The sequence below is a fragment of the Podarcis bocagei genome (assembly GCF_964188305.1).
Source record: "Podarcis bocagei genome assembly, chromosome: 16".
NCBI lineage: Eukaryota > Metazoa > Chordata > Lepidosauria > Squamata > Lacertidae > Podarcis > Podarcis bocagei.
Genome location: NC_138142.1, coordinates 26,377,635 through 26,399,705, shown reverse-complemented (window position 1 = coordinate 26,399,705; position 22,071 = coordinate 26,377,635). Strand labels below are relative to the sequence as shown.

The 22,071-nt window shown below is 46.0% G+C and overlaps 1 protein-coding gene across 5 annotated transcripts in view; it reads right to left on the bottom strand.

Annotated features, from left to right (window-relative positions):
* MEF2D (myocyte enhancer factor 2D) overlaps positions 1-22,071 on the bottom strand; it is a 143,143-nt gene that overhangs the window by 23,282 nt on the left and 97,790 nt on the right. For 4 of the 5 annotated variants that reach the window (XM_081175551.1, XM_081175553.1, XM_081175555.1 and 1 more), the window contains 2 exons: positions 13,252-13,455; positions 1,839-1,976 (listed from right to left, as the gene is read on the bottom strand). In XM_081175551.1, the coding sequence (XP_081031677.1) occupies positions 1,839-1,976; positions 13,252-13,455 (342 nt within the window). Of the gene's footprint in view, positions 1-1,546; positions 1,682-1,838; positions 1,977-13,251; positions 13,456-22,071 lie in introns of all 5 variants that reach the window. The other variant, XM_081175554.1, reaches the window with a different exon arrangement.

Below are 22,071 nucleotides of genomic sequence, written 5' to 3'. Positions count from 1 at the left end.
GGGTTTGAAGCGTGTGGATTTAACGTCACACAGATTGCACCATCTTCCTTCCGTTTTTAAAAAATGCTGCCTTGTTGGGACTAAATCATTACTGGTGCTCTGTTCTTGCTTTTTACAGGGTGATTATTTGACATGTGTGTGTTCTTAGCTTCATATGACACTTCTGAAGTAAGGATTGTATAAGGATCATTCTCCACCGCCTCCCCTGAAGAATGGAGCCATCAAACCTCAAACAATGAGATTAATAGATTAATAAATCTTCTGTTGCACCTTTTATAGATGCTAGCACTGTCCAGCTATTGGCACTGGACCAGTTTAAATCTAGTAGCTAGTCCGCTGTTGGTGCAGGGAGCAAACAAAGCTTCAGCTTTTCCCTAGAATAGTTCATCACACTATTGGATATTGTCTTGATCCTTTGTGCCTCACTGGTGCTAGCTGCTTTGAAATCCTGTTAATGAGATCCTTTCCCCAACCTGGTGCCCTCCAGGTGTTGTTAAGACTACATCTCCTGCCGGCACAGCCATTTTCGACGACAGTTTCCCTGAGTCCCAGCCAGCATGGTTAATGGCCAGGGCTGCTAGGAGGTAGAGTCCAAGACATTTGCAGAGCACCGGCTTGAGGAAGGCTGCTCTAGTGGAAGAGGGTGGGAAACAGATAAATAGAAATGTTTAAAATAAAATAAACATCCTCATCCTACTCCTATGCTGAGGGGATGGGAGAGAGGTTTGTATTTCAGAGGTTTATACTAAGGCCTGTCCTTCAGAAGTATTTTTCAAGAGAGCATTTCCAAACAAATTCACAGCGCTGCCTAGCAAGGCCTCGGCGTAACTAAGCATCCCTCGCTGTCCAGTACCTTAGCAACGAGGTACACATTGCCTTCTGGGTGTCAGAGGGACTTTCTCCTAACCATCTCCTTTGCTTTAGGGGTGCAAATTAGCTGAGGCTCTGTGAAAGCCAAACCATGCAAGATTCCCCCCTCCATAATATTCTTTTTCCCTCCCTCATGGGTTAGGGCAGCCAACCTTTGCTTAACAAACAAAAAATCCTGGCATCTGGGCATGTTCTGAGTGCAATTCCTTCATGAAGGGAACTGGCTATTTTATATATAGCCACAACTATATATGTATATATAACTATATATGTAGCCACAACTACATTGGCTTATGGTCCTGGTACCTCTGAGCATGTGCAGAGTGCCTCACCATTAAGACAGCAAGCATGTGCAGAACCATTTCCCTGGAAGGGTGCCATCTCTTTTTTGCTGCTCCTGCGAGATTGCTTTCTTTTGTTAACTATATGAAGAAAGGAAATAATCTCAAAATTCTCCTAGCCCCCATCTTCCTCAGTTTGCTTCCTTGTGTTCTAAAACCGAGTAAGAAATCCAGGCCAGGCCATCAGCATTCAGGACAAAGCGGCTTGACCAGCGCTTAGGCCACTTCAACAGGACTGTTATTCGTATTATTAAGAAATATCGGGCAGGTTGGCAGCCCTATCCATGGGGCGGGTGGGAGGGGGAGGCGTTGGCAGGCCACCAGCTGTTACTCACTGTGAGCCTGTAAGTCTGCATCATTTTATCAAACTCCTCATCAATCTTTTTATATTTCTCTTCCGTCTGAGGCGTCAACGTAAACACGTCGTCCCCGTCAGGGCTCTCACACTCTCTATGCTTCTTGTTCAGCGCCTGTTACGTGGCCGGGTGGGGGAGGGTGGGGGGAGGGTGGGGGGAGAAGGTAGTTTGGGTTGGGAGGGGAGGGATAAATCCAACAAACGAACGAACAAAAAAAGAAAAAAAAAAGAGACAATGAAGAATTTTTTGCCTGGGGTGGTGAGCTACTTACACCGTAGCGCTTGAACAGGATGTCAAGATCCTCGCTGGCTTTACGGTATTTGTCTTCCATCAGAGGGCTCTGGTCAATGGAGTCTTCCCCGTCGGGTTCTGGACTGTCGCAACCATTAAAACCTTTCTTTCTTAATGTCTGAAAGCACAACCAGGAGAAGTTTAGGTCCAGAGATAAAACCAGAGGTGGAGAGTAATGAAGAGATAGTGGTCTGGTTCACACAGACCGCTAAACCATGGTTTGTTTAATAAGCAACCTCAAGCTGTCGAACGGGTGATCAAATAAACCATGGCTAATTTCTCCAACAATCAGTTTGTTTTCTTGCAAAATAAACCACAGTAAAGGAAGGCTGCTGAGTTCTCATGTAACACCAAGCCACAGTTCAAATAAAACAAAGGTTTGTAAGGCCAAAATGAGCAATGGCTTCAGATTGTAGTTTGCGAGCAGTAAATAAACCCTAGTTAAGCTGTTAGACAGGATTCAGATGATCAAACAAACCCTAGTTTAAGAAACCAAGGCTTAGCATTATGTGTGAATCAGGCTAGGATGGTTGCTACGATGACAAGTCCCACTGTTATGACTGGCCAAGTATGTTGATGGCAGGAAGGAGTGGAAGCCACCATGTAACTGGATCAGTTCAGATACCACCTTGACCATGGCTTGTAGTAACTACAGGTTTTAGAACTCCGGATCACAGGCTGAACTTCCAAACAAACAACAGGCAAAACAGGTACCATGGCTTGTCTGTTTTCATTTTCCATCTACTTGACACTCCCATATTTAGGTGCACCAACCCTGGAGGGAAAGTCTGACAACAGTAACTCTGGTTTGTCAGTTCATATGTGGTGCCAAACTAGGGTTCATATAAAACCACTATTTGCAAATTCCCTTCACAACGCCATATTTTATTCCAGTTTGCTGAGCCATGGTTTGTAAGCATCCTACATCAGGGTTTGGAGTGAGGAGAGCCAAACTGAGCTGCTTCAGATGTTTTGCAACCCCAAACTACAGTGATTCTAGCTCTGAGGTCACCACTGGCTTCTGAAGCAGCTAATAGCAGAGCTAGTTTGAACCAGGGACCATAAATCTCCAGAGGTGGAATTAACTGGAGACTTAAGACGCTGATACTGGGGATTTGCAGTGATCTTAGATTTCCAGAATTACTCAAGCACTAATGAACTGTGAGAGAGGATTGCACTTTTCTCTCTCAAGGGTCACCTACCACTATGAAGAAGAGCAATTATACATTTCATATGCATGCTGGATCTGCATCATTAAGACCGGGCTCGGAGAGTTGGGGCAGAAAACCTCCATCAAATACCGTGTCTAAGAAGTTTTGGTTCCACGCGTGGCAGCCAATTTGAAGATTGCTTTCCTCAGCCACACTTAATCATTGTATTTTCAAAATACCAGAAGCAATTAGCCCATATTATGGGATCATCACTTGCCAATTTCTTTTAAAAAGTCAACGCTGCAATGTTTCCTGGAAGTCTTGGGCTCTTTCCATGCCAATAAGAAACTGAAAGGGGCATGAGTAAAAGAGAAAATATAAAGTTCTTCCCCGCCCCTGACTTTCCTAACTACGGTAACCATTTTAGCTCAAAACCCAAGTGAGCAGTCTCTGTGACCAGGCCAGCCACTTGTACCTCACCAAAGAAAAAGAAATGCATGAAAAATGCATATGCTAATATAGCTGTATAGCTGAAGATTTGGAAATAATGGGTTATATCCAACATTAGTCATCCTCAGAGTGGACCCACTGAAATTAATGAACGTTATTAATCAATCCCTATCCCTATTTCCTCTTTCTCTCAGCAGTTTCAGAAATGGGGCTAGGAATCATTTTTAGAAATGGGAACCCTGACTGCTTTTGTCTCAGCAGGAAATCTCAAGGCCCAGTGAAATGAATGGGCATGATGGCGCTTCTCCATGCGCAGAACCCATTGATTTCAAAGGAGGTGGAGCCCTCATAGAGCTCCAGTCCTCAGAGTGGTTCAAAATTCAGTTCCTCTTCCCAGGGAACTCTTGGGACTTGTAGCTCTGTGAAGGGAATCGGGGGCTCCTAACAACTCTCAGCACCCTATACAAACCACAGCTCCCTGGATCCTTTGGGGGAAGCCATGACTGTTTAAAGTTGCACAATACTGCTTTAAATGTATACCGCAGAAAGATCCTAATACTTTGAGAAGAGACATGGAAAGCAATGGATTTATACAAGTTTATAAAATGATGCACGGATAAAGAACAGATAAGAGAAGGGACTTCTTCACACGGCACAGCGCATGGTTAAGACAGTGGACCTCACTCTTGGAGACACTGATGGCCACCAACTTGGATGGTTTTTTAAAGAGGGTTAAAAAACTTCATAAGGCTACCAGTGACTACTAGCCACCACTCTGCCTCCACGGTCGGAGGCAGCAAGGCTTCTGAATATCAGCTGCTGGAAGCCACCGGGGTGTGTGTGTGTGTGTGTGTGTGTGTGTGTGTGTGTGTGTGGAGAAGACTCTTGTGTTTATATTCTGCTTGCAGGTTTTCCCATGGGCATTTGGTTAGCTACAGTGAGAACAGGAATTAGACTAGATGGGCCACTGGCCTGATCCACCAGGCTCTTCTTATAGAGTGGTACCTCGGGTTAAGAACTTAAGTCGTTCCGGAGGTCCATTCTTAACCTGAAAATGTTCTCAACCTGAGGCACCACTTTAGCTAATGGGGCCTCCCGTTGCCGCCACGCCGCCACTGTGCGATTTCTGTTCTCATCCTGAAGCAAAGTTCTTAGCCTGAGGTACTATTTCTGGGTTACAGAGCCTGAAGCGTCTGCAACCTGAGGTACCACTGTATTTTTATGTTCAGGTTCAAGGAGCCAGAGACTTGTGTTGTTTCCAGCAACTGGGAGTCTGAAAAGGAAGACTTACCAAGGACCACACTCCAACCAGAACTGCTACCCGCAAGGATTGCTTGCTCTTGAGCAGAGCTCTGACTCCAGGTTCATACCCACATATGAAAGTCTTTGCCCTTCAGTCTGACCTGGTCCTGCTTGCAGGTTTCCCACAATTATCTGGTCAGCCACTGTGAGAACAGGAGGCTGGATTGGATGGATCCATTGGCCTGATCCAGCAGGCTCTTCTTATGTTCTTATGAATCTTCAGCATAGAAAGTCAGATTGTAGGCTCCTCGTCAGAATCATCTCTCCCTCTCTCCACACACCTCCATGTTTTAAATTGCTCCTGTTACTTTGCAAACCACCACAGAAGACTGTATGAGAGCCAGTTAACAACCGTCCAACTTCCGTAGCTGTCTGCCTTTCTCTGGGCACAGGGGACAGCCAGTGTTTGGTAGCTCAGCCTGGGGCAGCAGATAAGGGCTCAGCCATGTGCAACGCAGACAGCAGATTCCTTAGGCCCTGCTAATGGGGCCTGCCACCGGCCGGGTCTCTGAGCAGCTGGCTTGGAGTCGGAAGGAGGGAGCTCCGGCCGGGCCGATCCAGCCCGTTCCAGCTGGCAGTCACTACAAGCAACATGCTCTGCTACAGAAAGACGCAAAGTACTTTTATGTCAGTAACCTGAGCAGAGTGTCAACACAAGCAAAAACAAAGCAAAAGAAGGGGCAGCCTGCCGTTTCCTAGATCTCACCACATGGGAATTTGGGGGGCTCAGGGGCTTTTGTTAAAGCAGCAACAGATATAAGACCATACGGACAGCAGAAGCATCCTGCTGCGTCAGGTCAATGGCCCATCTAGTCCAGCATCCTGTTCCCACAGAGGCCAAACTTGTAAGCAGGACCCGAGTAGAAGAACTCTCTCCTCTCTTGTGCATCCAGCAACTAGTATTCAGAAGTATTACTGCCTCTGATTGTAGAAGCAGATCATAGACATTCTGGCTAGTAGCCTTAGCCTCCAAAACTTTGTCCATTCCTCTTTTAAAGTCATCCAAGTTGGTGGCCATCGCTGCCTCCTGTGCCAGGGAGTTCCACAGTTTAACAACGTGTTGTGTGAAGAAGTACTTTCTTTTCTCTGTTCAGAATTTCCCAACATTCAGCTTCATTGGATGTCCGTAAGTTTTCTCCATGCCAGGCATCATTTTATAAGCGCCAACCATGTCGCCTCTACCTCACCTTTTCTCTAAACTAAAAAATCCCAAACACTACAACCTTTTCTCATAGGGGAGTCGCTCCATCCCTTTGATCATTCTGGTTGCCCTCTTCTGAACCTTTTCCATCTCTACACAGCTTGTGCAGTGCATGGGGAAGGCCCAAATGCAAATCCCTGCCCAGCCGTGAGCTAGCAAAACTCTACCTTCCAGTCAATCCTCCCTTACAGAGAGGAAGTGAAATGAGGATCACTCTAAATCAGGATTCGCCAAACTTGGGTCTCCAGCGGTTTGGGACTCCCATCATTCCCAACTAGCAGAACCAGCAATCAATGATGATGGGAATTGTAGTCCAAAAACAGACCAAGTTTGGGAAACCCTGCTCTCAACCATGGTTGGTGAACTTCAGGTCTATGGACCAAATGTGGCGTATCCCAGGCATCACTATGTGGCCCTTGGGAGTCTCCCCGGGGCCAAGCCTCTTCCCAGGCCACACCCCTAACCCAATGCTGTTTGACCCCTTCCTTAAGTGCTTTTTGACAGGCTGGAATGTGTCCTTGCACTGCGAAGTTGCCTCTGAACGTGCCTGGATGGAGAGAGGGGTATGCAGGATTCTCTGAGTTGTGTGTGGCTTAAGCGTTGCCTACTTTCCAAAGGCAACATTTGTGGCTCCATCCACTTTTGGCCACGCCAAGCACTCCGATGAAGCCTCTAGGAGGTTGCTCATGAGGAAACGTAGCCCTCAGGCTGGAAACAGCTCCTAGACAAACAGGGGCTGCAGAATGTTCTAGTGCTTGGATGGTGAAGCTCTTTGAGCACTCGCAACTGCTCTGGCACCCCTGGGGTCCTTGGTATCCCATGACTGGATTCACACCACACTGCAGGGGCAGGGGGTTGACTTGTTTCACCCTATGTCACCACCAGGCACCTTCAGTATGTGGCTAAAACAGCCGTCCGGGGCACCCAGAGAGGAGAGCACAGCCAGGCCAGGCCACTGAGGAGCCCCTTCTGAGCCACTGGGTCCTTAGGCCAGGGCCTGACCTGGGCTACTGCTGGCACCAGGCTTTTGCTGAAGTCAAATCCCCTCAGCCATGAATCCACTGGGTGACCTTAAACAAACCATCTCAAATCTTGTGGAGAAGTAGGATATAAATGGATTAAATAAATCTCTCAGCCACGATCCTCATCTGTGATAAGGGGATGATGACAGAGGGATGTGGGGTGGGGGAAGACTGCGGTGGAGGGTTGGTGCTTTCTTGCCCTGTGTGTGGGCTTCCTGGAAGAGGCATCTGCCAGCCACTTTGGCAAAGGGTTTGCTGGCCTAGATGGTCTGACCCAGTAGCAGAATCTTGGGTCTTTGTGGGAAAGGGGTTATATAAGCTGACAGAATTATTCATGATAGCTAACTTCCAGGTCCCATTGCAGTCTACCACTGAATACCAGGTGCTGGGGAACAAGCCACAAGGGATGGCCATAACACCCTGCTTTTGGGAGAATCCCAGAATCCTCTGTCTGACTCTCTGAGAGAGAGGGTGCTGGACTAGATTGGAACTTTGATCTGCTCTAACAGAGCTCTTTTTATGTTTCTATTCTGGTTTCCCTTACAGGGTTGTAGAAAGGGTTCCTGTAGGCACTTTGGGCAAGTCATCATTGGATGGTCTTGCCTTAAGTGTCCAGATAGTGGATTCAGAGGTGGTACAAGGGTAGAAGAGTCGAGTGGGTATAGCCAAGGAGGCCCCCAGCCTCTCAAGATCTGTGAAAGAGCTCTGAAGTAGAAGGAGAAGATGCAATCTTAGAAAAGGTCAAGAAACACTGGTGTAATCAAATTAGAAGCTGAAGCCAGAAAAGGGCTCATTAAGTCTTGAGATAATTAGTCATGTAAAAAGGAAACCCAAGAAACAATCACCTAAACCAGCTTTCCCCCACCTGGTGCCCTCCAGATGGTTCGAAGTACAATTTGGGGTTTTAGAATGGTGGCACTGACCCTTTGCAATTCCTCTGTTATCTTTTCAGTGCCTGATGAAGACCTTCAGAAAGCCTTTTCAGGGGAGATCTTCATCCAAGGCTGCAGCTGTATTGGAACTATTCTTAACTAGTTTTATAAGTTTGTATTATTTTTATACTGCCTCCCTGGCAGTATAAAAAGAAAAGGTGGGTATACATTGAAATTAATAATAATTTTAAAAAATACTTTGTTTTTACACTTTTATTGTTTTATACTTGTAATTGTTATATTTGTGTAATGATTGTAAAAAACCCAATATACAAGCAAATCAACTCCCATCAGCCCCAGAAAGCATAACCATCTTGGATTCAAACTCCTTGGCAACACTGGCTGGGGCTGATGGGAGTTGTAGTCCAAAACATCTGAATTACACTAGGCTGGGGAGGGCTATTGTAAATAATTACAGCGCCTCTAGAATCTCCTAAGCGCACACCCACCTGTATTTCAACAGCCAATGCTCTCATTTTACCAAAAGTTGAAATAGGACAATCATCTCCCATGTTCTGGACAGTGCATTTGTTTTATTTTTAAATCGGTCTTCCGTTTGCTTAGCATTTTGTGCGGAGAGCACAAGCCCTAATTGTCAGTGGACTTCCCTCTCCTCCTCCTTCCACTGGCCCTACATCTCAGAACGGAAAAATAATAGGCAAGAGCAAAGCCCCGAGAATTAGCTATGTGTAACAGCACGGCAGCTGCAACCTCTCACATGTGAGGCAAACGAGAGCCTCCTTTGGCTGACAAACAGCGGTAGAGGTTGCAATAGGGAACCGTATAAGAAGCGAAGGGCAAAACGATCACAGGAGACAAAGTAGGTCAGATATTTTTGGGAAAAGAACCACAGAACCAGAGGCCTGTTCATGGCAGGCCTAGCCCTGACCCAGCAGGAGAGATGGACTCCTCAGAGGATGAACCCAACACAGAGACACACACAACCAAGGACCTTGGGGAGCCGGCAAGGTCCCCCAGAATCAGCACTGAGTATCCTCTTGAGGGAGTGTGGTTAGAGTGTGGTCTGGGAGGCCACACCATGTAAGGCCTTCCTTTTTAGACTCCCAGTTATTGGGAACAACACAAGTCTTTGGCTCCTTGAACCTGAACACAGAAACATGAGAAGAACCTGTTGGATCTAGCCAATGTCCAAGCTACTCCAGCATCCTGTTCCCTGGCCACCCAGATACCTGTGGGGAAACCTGCAAGCAGGACCTGAGCACAACAGCACTCTCCCTTCCTGTGGCTTCCAGCAACTGGTATTCAGAAGCATTACCACTTCTGAACCTGGAGGCAGAGCAGAGCCATCATGGCTAATAGTCCCTGGTAGCCGAATCCTCCATGAATTTGTCTAATCTATCCAAGTTGGTGGCCATCACTACCTCCGGTGGGAGCAAGTTCGATAGCTGAGCTATGTGCTGTGAAGAAGAGCTTTCTTTTATCTGTCCTGAATTTTCCGACATTCAGCTTCAGTGGATGAAGATAAAAGCAAATGTGTTTCATTTGTATGAAAGGTGCAAGGTGTGGGATTCAGCTCTGCAGACTCCAGTGAGACTCACTGAGAATAAACATACATGTCAGGCTCACAAAGGGTGCAAGAATTGGCATGAAAAATCAGAGCCCAGAAGCCTGTGCTCAGTTAACATCTTTGGAGGCAGCCTCACATGGTAAACCACAGAGGGTTCCTCCCAGTGCCAAGGACTCAAAGCATTTGGAGAGTTCATACCGTGAGGAGGACAGGGAGACACCATTCCTAGTGCTGGTGATGCTTTTGGGCCAAGACAAATGTGTTCAGTATGGTGCACTAAGAGAAGTGAATACCACTGGGCAAAGGAATACATCAAAGGTCGGGAATGTCAGATCTGAGGGCTGAATGTGGTCCTCTACCAGGCCATGTCCCTGCATCAACCCTGCTCCACTCCTTCCTTAGGTGCACAGGTGGAGGGAATAGTGCTTCCAAATACCAGTTGCTGGAAGCCACAGGAGGGGACAGTGCTCTCACGCCTGGATCCTGATCCAGTGTTTTCCACAGGCACCTGGCTGGCCACTGTGAGAACAGGATGTTGGACTAGATGGGCCACTGGCCTGATCCAGCAGGGCTTGTCTGATGTTCTCATGCTTTGCATGGCTTGTACGTGCACATAAGCTGTGATAATGCCTCTAAGCTGCTTGAATGAAGGAAAGGGGTAGGTGAATGCGTGTGCAAAAACCTCCTAACTTTTCCATGGCTATTGTACCAAGGGAAGATTCACATCCGAAATCTCAGAAGCCCACTACACAGCACCTTGGAGCAGGGCTTTTGGTGCAGCTGCCCTTGTCCTGTGAAAAAGCATTCTTGTTGAGATATGGCAGGTGCACACTATCTGTACTTACCAGAAGCAAATGAAAGCATTTTTGTTTCAACAACCTTTTCCAGCTGGGTGGAAAGCCATTCACATTGAACTGTTTTAAAACCTGTTTTCAAGTTGCTGGTTTTTTACTGCTTTAAAAACTTTTAAAACCATTTTTTATTTCTCTATAAATCGCCTTGAAGCAGACATGTAAAAGGCAATTCATAAATTAATCAATACTCCATTGCTCCACCCACTTTCACCTCTGGTCCCACCCACCAGTGCCATGTGGTTCCCGGAAGACTGCCCATACTGCTTTTCTCAGGCTGAAAGGGATTCCCAGCTCCTGGCCTACAAAGCTGTGGTCCATCCAGCCTGAAAAAGTATGCTTTTGAGCATCTCAGATCTTGCCCAGCCCAGCCCAGCCAACCAAGATCTTTTGAACTGAAGGCACTGTGGGTTAAACACGGAATCTTCCCCATGCAAAGCAGACCCTGAGACACAACGGCTGGGCTCTGGGACATTCAAGTATCATTTGCTTCCTCCCATCTATTCTATCCTAGGTGGCCAGCAGTGGAATTGAACAGCAGACTCAGTGGTCTAAAGAGGCCCACCCTGCCGAGGCAGCTGGCACCTGCCCTGACTCCAGCTGACTACAGGGGATGGGGCAACACTCCCTGCTGACAAAGGCATAGGCAGTACGGTGCAGTGGCTAGACATCAGGGCTGAGGAAACCCAGGTTCAAAACCCCTGGACAATTGCCAGAGAAGGAGGCCTCATTGTTCACAAAGTATGACAAAAGAACTTCAGTTAAAAAACAGCATTTTGAATTGATATCCATTTTTTTGTCTTCAAATATTCCATCTGCTGCAAATCAATGTTAATGCAATATATAGATATAGGAACGCACACACATATATTACAAGCAATGTATTTACTGCAAAAATATGCACAAACTTGGTAAGAAATGTGCACCTTGCGCCCCCAAAAGGCGACCCTCCCTGGAATGTCTACTCCCCCCCTCCCACATACACACTCTCCACTGCTGTCCTATTCCATGCCGTCTCGAGCAGATAAATTGAATGACTAAAGGTTTTGCGTGCCTTAATTTCTGCTCACTTGTAATGTCAATAATTACCCAGCCAAACCGTTCATTTGTCTAAATCTTGCCAAGCATAAAAGGGAGCTGCCCACACACAGTTTTTCATTGAAAGGTGACAAAGCAACTGCTCCAATCTCAGCTCTGTCCCACTCTCTGGAACGTAGCGCAGGCAGGAACGAAACCTTTTGTGCTTGCAAATCCGCTAGAGAAAAAAGAGGGGGAGAAGCAGGAGGAAGGGGGCAGGCAGGCGGCCACCTGGGAGGCTGAGGACTAAGACCCCGCCAGTCTCTGCCACAGGGTGCCCTCACTTCAGACTCACATTTTACCTCTGGCCTACTGTCGCAATTACCCTGGAAGTGTTTCTGCCCCAGTCACAAGAACACAGGAAGCTGCCTTATACTTAGGTCACATTCACACTGTACTTTTAAAGATCTATGATGCCATTTTAATCAGTCATGGCTTCCCCCAAAGAATCCTGGGAGCTGCAATTTATTAAAGAGCTGTTAGGAGGCCCCTATTTCCCTCACAAAGCTACAATTCCCATACTTCTCTATGAAGAAACAGAGATTGTTCCACAACTCTGGGAATTGTAGCTCCATGAGGGTGATAGAGGTCTGCTAACAACTCTCAGCTCCCTTAACAAACCACAGCTCCTATAATTCATTTGGGGAAGCCATGACTGTTTAAACTGGTAGTATACTGCCTAAAATGTATGGTGTTAATTTGGCCTTAGTCAGACCCTTGTGTTTCAAGTACAGTGGTACCTTGGTTTACGAACTTAATCTGTTCTGGAAGTCCGTACTTAAACCAAAGCATTCTTAAACCAAGGTGTGCTTTCCCATAGCAGCAGGGGACTCAATTTACACTCAACAGGAAGCGAAACATGTTCTGCTTCCAAGGCAAAGTTCACAAACCAAAACACATACTTCCGGGTTTGCAGCATTCTTAATCCAAGTTGTTAATAAACTAAGCTGTTCTTAAACTAAGGTACCACTGTATAGTTTTGCTACCAGTCCTTCCTGGAGATACTAGGGATTGAACTGGGATCTTTTGTGTACAAAGCAAGTGCTCAGCCTACAACACTTATCTGAGATGCTACAGCTTTCCCATTCCTTTATCCATAGGAACCAGATATTATCCATAAAACAACATGGTCTGTACAATATTATTACAATAATAGTTCATTATGCTATGTGATATAGGCAACTCTCAATTGATGCATGACTGCGCATTGCGCCAAACCAAGGAGTGACTTTTAAAATGGCAAAAAGGCCCTAAGAGCCCAGAAAGTGCAAAAAAGGCACAAAAACAGTGCCTAACAATCCCAGGAACCTTTGCAAGTGCAATTCTAAGAGCACCAACGGTTGAGGCCTGTGGAGAGTTTTGAGTTTGAGTAAGGAGGTGGTGGGAGTTTGGCATCTGGCAAGTACTGCTGGTTTTTTAAAGGGTTTTTCAATTGTTTCCAGTGGTTTAGAGGGTGTTTCAAATGTACACAATTTCACTGATGCATGTGATGCCTCGGAACATAACCCCCCTGTAAATTGGGAGTTTCCTATATTGTCTTCATCTTTTGTGCCTTGGTAGTGTCAACTGCTTTGAGATCTTACTAATGAGATACCTTCCCCAGCCTGGTGCCCTCCAGATGTTGTTAGACTCCAACCCCCATCAGCCCCCAGCCAGCGGGGCCATTTTGGAATGCAACTCCCACCAGTCCTTACAAGTGTGGCCATTTTGGATTCCAGCTGCCCAAAACACCTGGAAGGCACCACACCACCAAAAGCTAGAACACTGAGCTGTCAACAGCAAAGACAGACCACCTCAACAGATTGGGGTATTGCACTGGCAAATGCCTTGCTAGCTCAACAAGGCTGGGAACCCACAGGTTGCGGGCAGCACATTGTACCTCAATGATATCCGCGTTGGTCCGGCTCTCGTGAGGTTCGTTATACTCTGTGTATTTGAGGAGGACCTTGTCCATGTCGGTGCTGGCATACTGGAACAGCTTGTTTGAGTGGTTGAAGATGATCAGGGCAATCTCGCAGTCGCAGAGGACACTCAGTTCATAGGCCTTCTTCATCAGCCCAAACTTCCGCTTGGTGAATGTCACCTGTGGGAAGCAAGTCAAGAAAGCAAGGAGGGTCAAATCAGGAGACAGCAACATAACTGAATGGCAGATATCACAAATTATTTGAGGTGGGGTGGGGGTAGCCATAGAGATACTTCCACAATTTCTCTCAGCCAAATTTCTGGTTTTGGTGTCAAAAACAAACCCATGGCTGACTTTATGTATTATTACTATTATTTGCATTTATATCCCCCCATCTCCAAGGAGGTCAAGGTGGAGTACATGGCTCTCCCACTTCTTATTTAATCCCCACAACAACCCTGTGAGGTAGGTGAGGCTGAGAGGCAGTTACTGGCCCAAGGTCACCCTTGGGTGAGCTTCATGGCTGAGTGGGGATTTGAATCCTTGTCTTCCAGATCCTAGTCCAACACTCTACTACACCACACTGGGACACAGCATACACACGACAGTTTATTCCAGTTCCCTGACATTTCCCTATCTGGTAATTTCCAGATTATATTTGAGCTTTCCCACAGTGAAAAAGCCGCTTCCATAATATAGTTCATGTTTAGTGCTCATTTCAGTGTCATGTGATTCTAGAAAATGTCCATTTGCAGTCCCCCTGACCTAGAAAATAGCAGGAGTGAAGTATACCAGCATATATATTTCTGTCGTGTTGTTTTCATGGGGGAACAGAATCAGGCATGTGCAGAAGGGGTGGGGAGCAGTGACATTGTCCACTGATGTTGGTTCTTGTGTCACTTCACACCCAATGGTGTGAATGGAATTTAGCGTGACATGCTGGTATATCGGTCAAACAGCCACAGTTCCTTCAAACAGCAGGTACAACCGTGCAAAACTAACATTAGAAAACACTAGCATTATAATCAGGAAGACGTATGCAACATCCCCCACTTACACCCTAGGTGATTCGGAAGCGGAACTGATGCATTAGGAATTCTCTGTTTCATACCTATATTTTATACCTATATTTCTTGAGGTGTAGTGCGTGGGCAGCTTGCTGCAGCTTTGAATTCTTTCAAGTCTTTTCATCTCCACATTAACAACGCACTGAAGAACACTACGAAAAGGGCGGGGGAAGCAATCTTTTTATATGTGGTAGGCCGGCTGCATCAAGATTGTTTCAGTGTGATCTTTATCAACGCACATACTGTACATGTAGTCGTATCAGGATTTTTTTCAAAGGTGTTTGACTAAAGTACAGTGCTAAAGCTTTATGCAAATGAATCTCCCTTCAATAAAGCCTAGAAATTACATTTAGGAAGCCCCATCAAGGCTCCCTGTTTTGTTTCGTTTTACTGCTGCTGGGACAATGAAAAGGACTGTCCCACCTGACTTCGTCCCAGGCAGGGAGTCCAAAGGAGAAGACCCAGATATCCCACTGACCAATGATCCTGAATCCAATGCTGAGGGTGGTACCATGGGATATAGGACCTGGAAGGCAAGGTCATTGTAGACGAGCTCCAGCAGGAAGTGATCAGCAGGGGGAGGTGGAATGGCCTGCCTGTCTTCCAGTCCTTGAGAGCACCAAAAATTTCGGGTTCAGGCCAAAGAGCCACGACACAGTATGCCAGTATGGATGGAGTTGTGGGTAGATTGCTGGACTAGTACTAGGAGTCCAGTGCTCAAATCCCCACTCAGTCATGAAGCCCACTGGGTGGCTTTGGGCCAGTCACTGCCTCTCAACCTAGCCTACATGAGGGGTTATTCTGAGGATAAAATGGTGAGGGGGCTAAGTTTGTACACCGCCTTGAGCTCTTTGGAGAAAAGGTTAGATATCAATGCAATAATAAATAAAATAAAGACCCAAGTTGTTGGTCTACTCGCAAGCAAGGGGCCGTCCACAAGCAACCAATCCCTGATACTCCTTCATTATCAGCAACTGTGGTAAGGGTCTGGGTTAGGATGCCAGAGTAAATAAGGCCTCCCCCTGAGGCGTCCAGATGCTGGAAGCAACTCAGGTCTCTCTGGCTTCTTGTTCTCTGGCACCTAGTTCCCAATTCTAATTCCTCCGTCTTGCTAGGCTGTACTTAACCTTAACTCCCTGCTTGGACCTAGACTGATTTTCGACTTTAGATGTTGGTTTGTTCAGACTTCGCTGTACTTGTAACCCTGCCCTCAGTGGGGAGCTCTTTAAAGAACGCTTACATTTCCTGTAACTGGGACACGACTTATTTAATTTCATAAAATCTATACACTGCCTGATTATAAGGGGGGAGGCACACTCAATGTGGTTTACAAAAAGAATAAACCAGTAAAATTATTTTAAAAATAGCTATTCTGAAAAATAATTTAAACCGGATTTAAACAGCTGCCAACATTCCACATATTTGGGTGGGCTACATGTTTTTAGCAGGTGCCAAAAAGAGTACAGTGAAGAAACCTGTCTGGTGTCAATAGGCAGGAAGTTCCAAAGGACACTAGCCCCCGAGGGTGCCCCCTACATTGCCACACTGCCTTTCTCTGAGGGGCCATAATGCTTTGGAGCAGCTGCCCTGACAGTCAGAAGTACATATGGAGATTGACCCACCACTGAGCTTTCAAGCCTGGGAAATCTATGCCAGTTGAATCCCTGCCTGGATTGCAGCTGTTGAAAACAGAACTACAAAAAAAGAGGTGGCAGCTTTAGTCTCTAGAAAAGCCTCCCCCAAACTGCTGCCCTTAGACATTTTGAATCAGCACTCACATTAGCCCCAGCCAGCAGAATCATGCTCTCAACATCTGCACCATCATACAGCTGTCTGTCTGGGAGTGGTAGTGCAAAGCATCTGAAACTCACCAGGTTGGGGAAAGCCAGTCCAGAGGCAACATACAAACATACTAATCAGCAGGAGCATTACTCATACACAGCCATGAACTCTGGGGGCATGCTCCTGTGCCAAAATCTTTGTGTGTGTGTGTTTTTAAGGTAATGCAATGTTAAGGCCTGAAGAGACATGGGTGGCGCTGTGGGTTAAACCACAGAGCCTAGGACTTGCCGATCAGAAGGTCGGCGGTTCAAATCCCCGTGACGGGGTGAGCTCCCATTGCCCGGTCCCTGCTCCTGCCAACCTAGCAGTTTGAAAGCACGTCAAAGTGCAAGTAGATAAATAGGTACCGCTCCGGCGGGAAGGTAAACGGCGTTTCCGTGTGCTGCTCTGGTTCACCAGAAGCGGCTTAGTCATGCTGGCCACATGACCCAGAAGCTGTACGCCGGCTCCCTCAGCAAATAAAGCGAGATGAGCGTCGCAACCCTAGAGTCGGCCACGACTGGACCTAATGGTCAAGGGTCCCTTTACCTTTACCTTTAATGTTAAGGCCTACACAGACACCTTGAGGGTAAAAATCTGGATTGCAAATGCCCCCCCCCATCTTCAAACCCTGCTCAAGTATCAACCAATCAAAGTTTATCGTTCTAGCCAAAGGCCTTGCACGACAAACCAGCAACAATACCAATAAAAAATACATCCATAATGTGAGCCAACTTCCATGATGTAAGAGATTACCAGAGACACCAACAAACTCGAATCTAGCTCGATTTCAAATTAAACCTCCAAATCACCACAAAAATTTATAGTGATTTTATCGAACTCATTTTTCCTGATTGATTGATTGATTTTTGCAGCCAGTGAATGGAGGGCCACTCTGTGTTACAAAACTATTATTGCAGATAGGTAGCCGTGTTGGTTGGCATGCACATGATAGCTCATACCAAGAACTAACTTAGTTGGTCTTTAAGGTGCTACTGGAAGGATTTTTTTTATTAAAACTATTATTGTCACTCAAAAGAAACCAAACCATCACCTGGAAACGCAGCTCAATAAAGGCGTTTCTTAAGGAAGCTGGTGAGAGTTAGGTCAGATAACTAGCTCTAAAATACTCTGTTCTCAAGAGTGGATTCAAAGGGGGAAATCTGGTGTTTTTAATTAGTTGCAGGTCCTTTCTGGATTCTATACAGAAGAGCCAATCCCTTAGTTGACACTTATTCAAGGTCAAAGAAGAACACATTTCTGGAAAATAATAATAGGCTAAAACATCTTGACAAGCTGCTTTCCAGAGTTGGTTTTCATCCAATTCCGTATAGCACAGAGCAGTAAAATGCTCAATAGGCATCATAGCAATTTTTAAAATACTGTATACTTTAATTGAGCACAGCCCACTCTTGTCTCAGTTGTTGGCCACCTGGATTCTGTACAAAGAAGAGCTACTGAAATTCTTGAGGGCAGAGTGGATAGCTTCTGAAAAAAAGTATTCTGCGGTTTCTAAAATTTGAATGGAATTTGAATCAGAGCCCTAGATTTCAACAACATATACTAGCATTTGGAAAAGCACTCTGCTACCAAATATTTTTAGGGCAGGTTCAACCTGCTGCCCTCCCCTACTGTAACAGAACTTCATCAATGCCCCCATGGTTTTCTATGCTTTGACTTTGACTGCCTCCAAACTGTGTGTTGCGACACATTAGTGTGTCGGCTGAGGTGTGTAGGTGTGCTGTGCGAATGCTCCCTGTGCTCCTCTGGTGGCTGGAAAGGGGTTAGTTTAACCACCAGTTTGCTAGTAAAACTGAATTACTGTGTTGCAAAATGATGCATGTTTAAAAGTGTGTCACCAACAGGAAAGTTTGGAAAGCTCTGCATTAAAAAGTACACCCAAGTATCTACCAGTAAATGAGTGAGTGTTCAACAGCCTGATGATCCAAGCACCATATACACCTAGGACTGGGTCTGCCAAAATTCACACTCTTAGTCTTAGAGTAATATATAGATAGGCTTTCCTGTTTACAGGATGTGCTGAACACTTCTAAGAGATTTTTGAGGCCCAATCAGGAAAGAAAGAGAAGCGCTAAATCATCTGCATACATAAAGATTGAAATATTTCTGTTCCTAATTACTGGAGAAGGGGAGATTGCATTGGCTAAATATGGTGCCAAATCATCAATATACAAGTTAAAAAGAGTGGGAGCCAGAGCACAGCCTCGCTTCACTCCTCGTGATTCCTGCTCAATTAGCCTTGCTGCATTCACATCCTGAATGTCTGGAACGTAAGAAGAGTTTGCTGGATCAGGTCGATGGCCCATCTAATCTCACAGTGGTCAAACAGATGACTGTGGAAAACCAGCACCATAACTTGCTGCAGTGATGAATTTGGGATTCACTGGGGCAGCCAGGGCTGCTTGAGTCCTGACACCCAAGCACCCACACCTAAAAGGCAGTATGCATGACATTTCTTCCAGTCCTATGGGTCCAGCTGTCCGCTGCATGTAGATGCTGCTTTTGGAGTATAAGAGAGAGGCCCCGGTATTTCTGTGAACTCCAAGGCAATGGAGTCTGCAGAGTGGGGGAAGGGGAGGAAGAGAGGAGGGGAGAGATTCTGTAGTGCTGAGGAGGAGACAGATGGAAGCTCAGCTGGGGACTCGGGTGAAATTTATTTTCCCTTTGATTCCGGGCTACGTGGCTTCCAATAGTGAGAACAGCCTGTGTGTTTTCGTAGCATCTGCCTGCTGAGGATCTCAAAGAATTTGGTTGATAGGAGAAGAGTGAGAGATACGGCACGCACGAGCAACCAGAGAAAGCAGGTGGGCCAGTATCCTGCTCCACATTGCAGAGGCTGAAACCAAACTAGCAGCAAATCAAGCGTTAAAGCCAGGCAGTCCCACTTCAGGATGGGAGGCAGCGGAGATGGTATACTCACAGACATACAAGCTCCTCTTCTCACAAAGACCAGAGTCTCCCAAACTGGGCAGTACCATGGGGGGGGGGCTGGGGCTGCGATCCCTAAGGGGGTGCTAAGAGACTTTAAAGAGCTGGGATCACCGGCTCAAGTTTGTCAATCGTGTTGAATTAATTAAACTAAATAGTTTTAATTGGATTTTGAATAAATGTGCAATGAATTGTTACTGTTTTGAATTTTATTGCAGTGTTATCTTCCTTAGGGGACCATGCAAGCCATTATACTGGATAATGTTTTTAATAGGGTAAGGTAGGGGGCACTAGGGATGGGTTTATGGAACCTAGGAGGAGGAGGCTCCAAAAGGTTTGGGAACCACTAACATGGACTATCAAGGAAGAAGGCTCAGATGAACACTTTCCCCATATACGCTAGTTTGCACCATGCAGAGGTGGTTTTGGTTTGAGGGTTTCTTGGGGGCGGGAGAAGAGACATTCTTATGTCTTCCAGGTGAAAGTGGAACAGTCCAGGAACAGCCATATAGCTCAGTTTCAATAACTTTACCCAATACAATGACTGAAAACACTGGGCACCCCTGTCTCCCAAAATCTTTAAATTGTGCGTTCTTGATTATTTGTGCTTGTGGCAGTACTGTGACAGTTATAGACAAACCACCTCTAATGCTCTTTGCACCTGCAGGACCTTTGAGGTGGACACACAGAAGGCTCTTCTTATATTCACAACAACAACAACGTGCAGTAGGTTAGACTGAGAGACATTATAACAATGGGAATTACTTGCATAAAATGTGCATTTTAGGCAAAATTGCATGCAGAAATGTGTATATTAGGTGAAATGCACACAAAAATACTGAAGCCTCGGGGGGTGGGGAAAGGAAGTTGATTTTGGAAATGGAAAAATGAGAGAAACTGAAATTGACAATATTTGTTCATCCAAGCAGCAGAATAAGACTGGTTGTCTTGAGTCACCTGATCCCATGTCCAGGAGCATTCTGGGCTGAACTGGCAAGAAGCCGTTCTGGTGAATCCCCAGAGTGCCTTGCAAGACCCACCCAGAGCCTCCCACTCCCCCTAAAAGTGGTTAAACCATGAGTAGGCAAACTAAGGCCTGGGCGCTGGATCCGGCCCCATTGCCTTCTCAATCTGGCCTGTGGACGGCCCAGGAATCAGCGTGTTTTTACATGAGTCTCCTTTTGTTTAAAATGCATTTCTGGGTTATTTGTGGGGCATAGGAATATGTTCATTCCCCCAAAAAAATATAGTCCGCCCCCCCAACGTCTGAGGGACAGTGGACTGGCCCCTGCTAAAAAGTTTGCTGATCCCTGAGTTAAACAGTCAGATTAAAGCTCCGTCCCAGCCGCTTCTCTAACCCTGCCTGTGAATTTTTCCTTATTGCTCATCACATGCAGAGGGGGCCACCCTTCCCAGCGCTGTCCTTTGGCAATGTCACCTCCCCACCAGTTCTCAGCTGGACGGATCCTGCCTCCCGCTTTGGCTCCTGACAAATGGAGACAGGCTTGGCTGCCCTTCTCTCCTGATGAAGCCACTTGATCCATGACAGGATGCCCCTGAACACGCCACTGCAGAGGGCAGGCAAGCTGAAACCTGAGACGCCTCAGAGGATTCACTCCTTACCAGGCTCTCTGCCTGTGTGTCAAGGTGGGGCGAAGGGATGGGAGAAGCAAAGGGAGAAGAAGAGAAAACAACCTAAAGGTCCAAGGAATTAATTCCCTGCTTGTCCAAAGAATTGGTCTTGTATATGACCGTGGCAGCTCAAATAGTAATTGCAACTCAATGGGAAACAGCCAAAAAAATCTTACACTGAACTTTTCGGTACCACTCACTCTGGAATACAGCTATAATGGAAAAAATGGCACATAATTTGAGATTTTGACAAGGATGAGAGCCTCCAGAAACTTTTCATATGATTTGGCATTCCTTTACTACGTATAAAGCGGGACAACCCTTGTCACAAGTCTGGCAAATCTGTACTTGATAATCAAATGCTCTTTCTTTTTGTGAAGACATTTATTCTTGCTTCTTTCTTCTATGACTTAGATTTTTTTTTTGTTACTTTAAACCATCTGTAACTGTACTTATTTTTAAGTGCCTATTTTAAAGTTTTGCTTTTCGTCTTTTAATTTTCATCTATTGTTGCTACTGTTCTCTCTGTTTTATATACATTATACAATGGGGGAAAATATTTAAAAAACAAAAACAAAACCCTGCTACAGAAAAAAAAAGTGGGGTGAAGTGGGGTGAAGGGATATAGCAGAGGTGTATAAAATTAGACATGGAGTGGAGGAAGAGGTTTCCTCACTCTCGCATAGTACTAGAATCCAGTGTAGTGCTCTAAAGCCGCTGTGTATCCAAATATTCTGGACAGACAACAGAAGTCCTTCATGGAGCCTGTAGTTAAACCTTGGGATTCACTGCCACAAGAGGCAGCAACGACCACCAACTTGGAGGGCTTTCCAGAGGAAATGAATGGAAGATAAGGCTACCAATGGCTACTAGTCACAATGGCTATGTTCTCCCTCCATTATTGCAGGTGGTCTGCTTCTGAATACGAGCTGCTGGGGCCTGCAGCTGAGGACAGCACAGTTGCACTCATGTTCTGCTTACTGGCCTCCTACTAGGACACCTTGGTTGACCTTTGCAAAAACCAGATGCTGGGCTAGATGGGTCTTTTGTCTGGTCCACCAGCCTGGATCCTCTTATTTTATTTATTACAGGTATACCCAGCGTTTGAAATTTGCCAGGCACATTTTGCACCTGGCTACCGGCTGCTTGCGACCTAGTGAAGACACCCGGGCGCCAAGACAGTGCCTGACGTCTCTGCCATCTGGAGGTGCATGCCTGTGGATCCTTGGATCTTGCCTGTTTTCACACACTAGCAACACATCCTGTAGAATTCTACCCGTTACATTTGATCTGCACAATCAGAATGAATTTCAGGAAGTCCAAAGTC